The sequence below is a fragment of the Saprolegnia parasitica genome (genome assembly GCF_000151545.1).
Source record: "Saprolegnia parasitica CBS 223.65 unplaced genomic scaffold supercont2.181, whole genome shotgun sequence".
Lineage (NCBI taxonomy): Eukaryota > Oomycota > Saprolegniomycetes > Saprolegniales > Saprolegniaceae > Saprolegnia > Saprolegnia parasitica.
In genome coordinates, this window is record NW_012156575.1 from 48,479 (window position 1) to 57,106 (window position 8,628).

General features: G+C 56.6%; 5 protein-coding genes across 5 annotated transcripts in view; 4 read left to right on the forward strand and 1 right to left on the reverse strand.

The window, feature by feature from the left end:
* Positions 1–14: 14 nt before the first annotated feature.
* On the forward strand, positions 15–324 carry SPRG_14963 (hypothetical protein; the record flags this gene model as incomplete). Its single annotated transcript, XM_012354774.1, has 2 exons — positions 15–196; positions 300–324. The coding sequence occupies 2 exons, from the start codon at positions 15–17 to the stop codon at positions 322–324; spliced, it is 207 nt and encodes a 68-aa protein (XP_012210164.1).
* Positions 325–1,106: 782 nt separating this feature from the next.
* Positions 1,107–1,710, reverse strand: SPRG_14964 (hypothetical protein; the record flags this gene model as incomplete). The annotated part of the gene is made up of 3 exons (XM_012354775.1): positions 1,107–1,361; positions 1,405–1,460; positions 1,506–1,710. The coding sequence occupies 3 exons, from the start codon at positions 1,708–1,710 to the stop codon at positions 1,107–1,109; spliced, it is 516 nt and encodes a 171-aa protein (XP_012210165.1).
* Positions 1,711–2,138: 428 nt separating this feature from the next.
* On the forward strand, positions 2,139–2,397 carry SPRG_14965 (hypothetical protein; the record flags this gene model as incomplete). The annotated part of the gene is made up of 2 exons (XM_012354776.1): positions 2,139–2,161; positions 2,217–2,397. The coding sequence occupies 2 exons, from the start codon at positions 2,139–2,141 to the stop codon at positions 2,395–2,397; spliced, it is 204 nt and encodes a 67-aa protein (XP_012210166.1).
* Positions 2,398–3,298: 901 nt separating this feature from the next.
* On the forward strand, positions 3,299–5,837 carry SPRG_14966 (hypothetical protein; the record flags this gene model as incomplete). Its single annotated transcript, XM_012354777.1, has 10 exons — positions 3,299–3,690; positions 3,737–3,820; positions 3,867–4,038; positions 4,093–4,505; positions 4,554–4,727; positions 4,785–4,917; positions 4,969–5,130; positions 5,185–5,256; positions 5,308–5,574; positions 5,622–5,837. 10 exons carry the CDS (start codon positions 3,299–3,301, stop codon positions 5,835–5,837), a joined length of 2,085 nt encoding a protein of 694 aa, XP_012210167.1.
* A 1,463-nt stretch (positions 5,838–7,300) lies between these two features.
* Positions 7,301–8,628, forward strand: part of SPRG_21476 (hypothetical protein) — a gene marked incomplete at both ends in the record, with an annotated part of 2,131 nt that continues 803 nt past the window's right edge. The window contains one exon of the mRNA XM_012354778.1: positions 7,301–8,601. Coding sequence (XP_012210168.1) covers positions 7,301–8,601 — 1,301 coding nt within the window. The remainder of the gene's footprint in view (positions 8,602–8,628) is intronic.

The following is an 8,628-nucleotide window of genomic DNA, read 5'->3' on the forward strand; positions in this document are numbered from 1 at the left end:
CCAAGGACCTCGGCATGAAGAAGCCGATCGCCATCCGCCTCCAGGGCACCAACGTCGAGAAGGCCCGTCAGTTGATCGAAAACAGCGGCTTCCGCATGATCGTCGCCAACGACTTGGACGACGCCGCCCAGAAGGCCGTCAAGATCGCCGACATTGTTGCCCAGGCCGAGGAGGTCCACGTCAACGTCAGCTTTGAGTTGCCTTTGTAAATGTAATGCAGAATTGATTACACACTCTGCATGTACGACGCGGCAGCAGGGCCATCGATCCAGCAGACGACCACGCAGAGATTGTATTAGCTGGACCTTGGTCCTCGCAGCATAATCACGTAATATGCGCAACGTGGTGCTTTAGCCGTCGATGCATCATGGGAGGAGACGCATGGGATGCGACCTGACACCGGGCGGCGTCCCTTGCCATGGATGCCGAAACCATGCATTCGAGTGTAATCTATGTTGTCGCTAGCACGAAATGTATCAAGTTGAAACTCATTTGCACCGATGGACGGGGTACCGATGAGGGTCATGAAAGGAAGCGTGGACGAGGCTGCAGACGATTTCATGACCGAGACCGGAAGCTGCTTCTCCACGAAGAACAATCCACCGACGCTAATACACTGCTGGAGGACTCTGTCCTGCGATCGCATGAGCTAGCCGCCGAGCATCATCGAGGACACGTACGACAGCAAACCAAGAAGACAGCCTTCTCGAGTCTTTGCATCCTGCAGGCGGCGCGAGGAGCAATGCTATGGTCCATGGTGCTGTGGCGGCGGGACAAGCGACGCTACTTGGATGAATGTACCTTTGTTCATGAGGAAACAGCAGCCTTCATCAGGTTGGCGACTGGTTTGTGCGAGATGGCTGCGTCAAGGGTCGCGCCATGCGCTACGGTCCATCATCATGGTGCGACTTTATGAGGCTACCCATGGTCCGTTTCTTCCCGCGCATTCATTGGTGTTGAGGGTACATGGCCTCGCTGCAGACGCGCAGAGATCATGTATGGGGCATTTATTGAAGAACCACATGTGGTTACAGCAGCCATCTCCAGCCCGAGTGCGAGGCGTGCTTACTTGGCTTCGCGGCCACGCGCTTCGCTCATCGTGTTGACTATCCACTCCATGCCTTCCTGGAGGCCTTCCCCGACTTGGCCGAGCACGCTTGGATGTGCCAGTTGCGGTCGCGCAACGTGTGCAGGTTGAGCGCGGTCGAGATCTCGGAAGCTGGCAGCGCGTTCAGCAAGTCCTGCTTGTTGGCAAACACCAGCAACGGCGAGCTCGCAAGACGCTCTTCCTCGAGCAAGTTGTTGAGCTCGACGCCCGTCTCTTCCAAGCGGCGGCGGTCCGCGCTGTCAATGACATAGATCTACGCGTTGTCGTTAGCCTCGTCCGTGGCTAGTCGGGCGTACCAAAGCGTCCGTCTGCTCGTAGTAGTTTCGCCAGTAGGGCCGAATGGTCTTTTGGCCTACATCGCAGCACATGAGCGGAGCCATATTGCGTGTCACCGTACCGCCAATATCCCACATGTTGAGCTTGAAGCCGTCGACCTGCAGACTCTTGACGTTGAAGCCCTGCGTCGGCATGATGTGGCTAATGTCTTCCTCCGAGAGCTTCTTGAGGATCGTCGTCTTCCCGCCGTTGTCGAGACCGAGCACGAGGATGCGCGCTTCGCTGTCGTCCTTCTTCAGCTTGCGGAGGAGCGTGAGGAGGCCCATGGTGCTAGCGCGATGGAATTTCGTTTATGGCGTCCGTTGGAAGCAAGATCGAAACCCAGGCTGCAACTGCCACGATCTTTATTAATTTGCATCGTATTCAATTGATTTCAGACAATTCCATACAAACAACAAGCTAACATTAAACATTTCATTGCCATTCCTGCTTAAAATTAGACTATCCGGACAGTATGCGGATTCGGAGAACATAACGGTTGCCCGACAATTCGATAGTCTACCTACACGCAACTATGGTGGCGCCGGTCTCGCCTCGCCCGTAGAGTGACCGTGATGCACCGAGTGGAACTGCTTGAATGCGGCTACATGCAACCTTGAGAGCCATGGTACGGTACGTAGGTCCGTGGTGAAGCAACGTGGGACGGTGCTTTTGCGAAACAATGCGTGCGTTTAGACCCGCGGCGTTGTGTCAAATGGAAGGTGTGCAGTGTGATTTGTGTGAAAAACGTGTTTCACACTCCGGATACACGTTCGTGGCCGACGTCGACCAGCATGCGTGGCAACAACAACGTCGGGAAGGCCGCGATGGCCGTGATCTTTGGCCTCGGCGGTGCGTACACGGGCTTCCTCCTCCAAGAGCGGTTCCTTGAAGAGCGCCGCGTTGCCAAGCGCGTCGAAGACGAAGCCCAACGGCGCTTTCGCCTCGAAATGCAAGCCACGAGCCAGCAATAGTCGAGCAATACACCTTTTAGATGTCTCGTCCACCGCGTTCAATCTTTGTTGCGTCTTGCTGTCACGCACGATAGACTGCCGTACATGCCAGTAGCCGGCCTCGCGACGAGCTCTGGAAATTTGTATTACGTTCTGAGCTGCAGCAGTAGCCTTGCGCAGTCGACGACGGTCCAGCGAGGCTTGTGTTTTAGCTGAAGATCCATAGCCTCAGCGAAGGCCTTCTTCGAGCCACTCAACCATGCCGGATCCAATGCTCCAACGCATGAGACCAAGGTGGTGGGTCGGACCGAGATGACCAGGGTACGACCGACACGCCGCATTGCGTCCGCCAAGCGTTGAAAGGCCCGCCCGAGTTGATAGTCGTGCAAGAACTTGCTACTGTGCTCTTGCCGCTGCGCTCTTGCATCGGCATCTTGCTTCAACGACATGGTAATGGAGAAGCCCGTGACACTCACTGTGCTGGTTCGATGTGTTGTGCGTCGCAGACAACTGACGACAACCTTGACCGATCACGCGAGTGCAAGCGCCTACTGCAGCTCGCCCAGTCGGTTTAGTTAGTCGTGGCTACACCTTTGATAGTAGAGAGGTTGCGTGGTCGAGCCTCGATGACTCGATGGCTCGGGCAGGGTCGCCACTTGGTCGATGCGGGCCTGGACGTGGAGGTGGCATATCTTCTTTTGCGCAGGATTGGTCTCATTTCAGCAATTCTAGCCAATCCGTGCGAAGCGTTTACTTGTTTTAAGCCAATCCTAGAGCTTGGAATCCGATGCAAGTGGATTTGATTGGTGGCATTGTATGTATTGTATTATCATGGCATGCGTGTATGCCAAATAAAATGTTTGCATTAAAATACATGCACGATCGTAGATTTCAATTTTCCATTTCCACTTTCGCCCCAGCCATGTCGGAACTCTCGCTCGCGGGCCTGTCGGTCGCAGCCTCGTCGTCGCTCACGGCCTCGGCCAGCGGCGCCGAGGTCCCGCTCTCGCCCAACCTCCTGCGCAACCTCGGCGACCGGTCCTACGACAAGCGCAAGGGCGCGGCCCTCGAGGTCGAAAACCTCGTCAAGCAGCTGGCCGAGAGTGGGTCGCCGCAGGCAAAGGAGTCGATTCCGCTCATCATCGACCTGCTCCAGCACCAGTTCACGTGCTCGACGAACGCCAACTACCGCAAGGGTGGCCTCATCGGCCTTGCGGGCACGGCCATTGGTCTCATGCACGACGCCAAGCTCTACCTGGACCTGCTCATGCCGCCCGTGCTGCATTGCTTTGACGATCCCGAAAGCCGTGTCCGGTACACACCACGACCTTTGACGTTGATGGCATGTGCATGTCTCTAGGTACTATGCCTGCGAGAGCCTCTACAACATCGCCAAGGTCGCTCGCCAAGACATTCTCAAGTACTTCAACCAAATCTTTGACGGGTACGACCTCGTATATCCTGCATCTATGGCTTCCCATACAATGTAGCTTGTGCAAGCTCTTTGCCGATGTCGACGTCGACGTCAAGAACGGTGCGAACCTCCTCGACCGGCTGGTCAAGGACATTGTGACCGAGAGCGAGGTCTTCGACGTCGAGCTCTTCATCCCGCTCTTGCACAAGTACATTCGCATGACCAACCCGTACATTCGCCAGCTCCTCGTACCGCCTTCACGTCCTATGGAGCCTCTTTGAGCTTGAATTACGCACTCGTAGGTGGGCTGGATCACGGTCCTCGACTCGGTGCCCGACATTGAGATGCTCGACTGGCTCCCCGAGTTCCTCGACGGTCTCTTCAACATGCTCAGCGACGGCAACCGCGAGATCCGACAGGCCGCCGACTCGGCGCTCACCGAGTTCCTCCGCGAGATCAAGTCGACGCCGTTCGTGGACTTTGGCCCAATGGTGCACATCCTCGTTGCGCAGTGCCAGTCCAAGGAGCGCTTTACGCGCCTCACGGCAGCCACGTGGGTCCATGAGTTTGTCGTGCTCGGGAAGGAGCGGCTCGTTCGCTTCTACGGCGACCTTCTCGGTGCGATCTTGCACTGCATCTCGGACGCCGAGACGGAGATCCGCATCGTCGGTGAGCGCGCCAACTCGGACCTTCTATCGCTTGTCAAATCCACCGAGTAGTCTCAATCGACTCGAACGCAATCTCAAAAATGGCATATCTGTAGGAGCAACGTGGACTTTATGCCGCTCATGTCGAAACTCAATGTCGAGTTGCTCAGCGACCACATTGCGACGCGGATGGCGGCGCTGAGCTGGATTGCCATGCTACTGGAAAAGACACCCACCCAGCTCACGACGCATATTCACTCGCTGCTGCCAACGCTGCTCAAGACGCTCAGGTAGACGCGACCACAATGTGCGTGTATTGATACATTGATATCGATATGTACGTGTAGCGATGCCGCGGACCCGGTTGTGCTCTTGGACCTCGAAGTGCTCGCCCGCCTGAGCACGAGTCTGAGCCACCTCGAGTTTTCCAAGGTGCTCCAAGCCGTCATTCAGCTCTTTGCGACCGACAGCCGCCTTCTTGTAGCTCTAGTAGAAGTTTTGATTTGCGGTGTTGATACGTTGATACTGTAGGAGAAGCGCGGCAGCCTCATCATTCGCAAGCTCTGCACGCTGCTGGAAGCCAAGAGCATCTACATGGTCATTGCGACGGTGCTCTCGACGTACGAAGACCTCGAGTTTGTGTCGCTCATGGTGCACACGCTCAACTTGATTTTGCTCACGGCCAACGAACTCGTGTGCCCTTTCTTCCACGAGGGCAACCCTCCTGACGTTGGACTACCGTGGTAGGAGCACTTGCGCACGATCCTGCGCCGCAGTTTTGATGTCGCGGCGTCCCAGGACGACATGAACGTGTTTACGGTGCGACGATGATGATATCGTTGGATCGCTGTGATGAGAGGATGGGAGTAGACGCTCTTTAAGACGTGGTGCCACAACCCCGTCTCGACGTTCAGCCTCTGCCTCCTCGCGCAGTCGTACGAGCTCTCGAACGCGCTCATTTACAAGTTTAGCGAGATTGATGCGTCCGTCGGCTTTCTCATGCAGATCGACAAGCTCGTGCAGCTCCTCGAGTCGCCGATCTTTATCCAGCTGCGCCTCCAGCTCCTCGAGACCCAGGCGCCGCACCACGCCAACCTCATGAAGAGCTTGTATGGGCTGCTCATGCTTCTGCCGCAGGTGCATCATTCGCGTTTTGCGCAACATGTCGCATATGTCCTCCGTAGAGCTCGGCGTTTCGGACGCTCCGGGACCGACTCGCGAGCGTGACCCAGATGACCATGGCGATTGCCAAGCCTGCGCAGCTGCCGACGCCGCCGCGCGAGCCGCGCGTTCCGTTGGCGCCATTGCTGCAGACGTTCGATACGATCCAAGCCCAGCACACGGCGCTGCGGCACAAGGCGCTCGCTGAAAAGTCGGTGCTGCACCGCACCACGCCTTAAGCCAACAGGCCACGGGATTCCGAGCGACGTGGATCTTTATGATACTGTCGAGCTGTGTTGCTTGTTGCGTCTGGTGGTATTCGTGGCAGAGAGTCAGAGAGCTGTGGCCGAGTGCTTGGCAAGCCAACGACGCCCGGCAGCGTGTCTAACACGACGAGCTGGTCTGGTGCGAATGGCATGTCGTCGGTCTTTTAGCACGTTTGAAACAAAACCTCGCAGCTACACCACGCAGATTACTGTAGGACCCAGTCCATTACAGCTCGTACGACAGCGGTCCTGTCATCATTGAAAAATGCTGGCACAGGTCAAACCCAAGATACCTAACCTCTCCCCACCTGGGTGGACATGGTTGGAATGTCAACGGGGAAGTTTGTGTACCGCCCACGTCGGCATTTTCACGTTCTGCCCTCTGCGATAAACGGTTTATGGATTTTTGCCTTCCCGCCAACCCGACGTGTTTTCTATAGTACGCAAGGGAGGGTAATAGTAACTGATCTCGCTTGCTATAAGCCACAGTCCTCCTCGCAACGCCTCTCAACTCCCCCACTTTCCCTGAGACCAAATAGTGCATGCGGGAAATGCTGGCGGGAAATGCTGGCGGGACCTGAGCCGATGGCTCTTGAAAGCGAGAAAATAGACTTTTCCTGAATAAAAATGCTCTAAAATATGCCAGTTTTCACAAACACCCCCTTCTGCCGTTTACACGCCGCGTCTCCCGCTCGGCTAAGCCTCTCGGCGGCCGGCTCGTCGTAGCACCTTGGAATCGATAGTCCACCACCATTTCCAGTTCAGTGTAAATTATATCTAAATAGACTCACTTCAACAACAACAAACACCCCCTTCTTGTGTCCTCAAAACAGCCGTTGCAGGTCATTCCACTCTCGGTCCCGGGTCTAATTGCATCGGCTGGCGTTGGGTGGGTATACTATCACGCCTGTCCGTGGGACGGTGCATGGTTTTTTCTTTCTTTCGGCGTGGAACAAGGGATTAGTTATTCCCTTGGCGTGGAACGACCAATGGTTTGGTTGTGGACGACGTCGGTGGCTGTCTACTCGGCTTTGACGCGTCGACTTGGTGGATACTTGCGCGACAGAGACGGCGTCTGGTCCTATTCCCAAGACTTGGATTTCTACTGAGACGCTTCTACTACTACATTGCTGCAACGCGACGGGACTACCAATGATGCGAGTGCTGCATTTGTTTGTCGGCTTTGCCGTGGCGTGCTCCATTTGGCAGAGAAATTTATGGGCGACCATGCGGCCCATTCCACCCGAAACCAGGCTTGTTCGTTGCCATTCCACCGCACGATTTGCAAGCTCAAACTGCCATGTCGGTGGCAGATGGACTGTCGACCACCAGTCGATTCGTTGAACTACGTACGACTCATTGCCGATCGCAGTCGTCTTTTTACACGCGCCATTTGCAACACCAGCGCAATCCACGAGCTCAGTTTGCAACTTGCGATGGCCTCGACACACCTCGACGCGACGCCGCCGAGCCGCACGCAGCACGAGTTCTCAGCGCTCACGGACGGCAGCCACGACAGCTTTCCGGTCCTGATCCACGACGACGATGGGCCGAACGAAGAGGAGGTGCTGCACGAAGTCGCGCCGCCCGCCCACTCGCTCTCGTACCGCGCCGACATTGACGGCCTCCGGACAGTCGCCGTCGTCCCCGTCGTCATCTTTCACGCGTACCCAACGGCGTTTGCCGGCGGCTTTATCGGTGTCGATATTTTTTTTGTGATTTCCGGCTTTCTCATTTCCGGCATCCTCTTCAAGCAGTTCAAAGCGTCCAAGTTTACGTACTCGGACTTTTACGCCCGGCGCATTCGGCGCATCTTTCCAGGTCTCCTCCTCATGCTCATTGCGACCGTGAGCATTGGCTGCGCGTGGTACCTCGCGCCGGCACTGAAGTCGATGGCCGCGACGTTGACCGCCGGCTGCGTCTTCGGCGCCAACATCCAAGTGCTCACGCTCAAGATGGGCTACTTTGACGCGAGCATCAAGGAAAACCCGCTCTTGCATCTCTGGTCGCTCGGCGTCGAGGAGCAATTTTACATTTTCTGGCCGCTCTTCGCGTCGCTGGTCATAAAGCTCTCGTACCGCAAGGCGATTCTTGCTCAAGTGTTTGTCTTGGTCGCGAGCTTTGTCTGCAACGTCGCGTTCCTTGGCTACGGCGGCACCAACAACTACGCCTTCTACTTTCCCCTCTCGCGCTTCTGGCAAATGGCAGTCGGCGGTCTCCTCTCGTACATCAACCTCCAGAACAAGGTCATGGTCGCCCACCACGGGCTCTGCCATGTGCTTGCGCTGCTCGGACTCGCGGCGCTTGTCGTTGGCTTCTTCATTATCAACGAAGAAGACGCGTTCCCGGGTTTCTGGGCGCTGCTGCCGACCGCCGGCGCCGGCCTCCTCATCGCCAGCGGCCCCCACACGTTTGTGCATAAGTACTTTTTGAGCCTCTACCCGATGGTCTGGATCGGCCAGCTCAGCTACGCGTGGTACCTCTGGCACTGGCCGCTGCTGGTGTTTGCGAAAGCGCACTGGCCGCAGACCGAGCTCCGCCCGTGGTATGCGATGCCGTACTCGATGGTCTTGCTCTCGCTGCTGCTGAGTGTTTTCACCTTGTACGGAGTCGAGAACCATTTGCGTCGCCGCAAGGCGGCGTGGCTCGTGCCCCTGCTCTCGGCGCTCATGGTTGTTATGGCCATGCTTGGCATCTGCATCCAGCTGTACCCAACGGCCTTCTCGGCGCTCGAGACGTCGGGCCCGTTGCCGCCGTCGCGCGG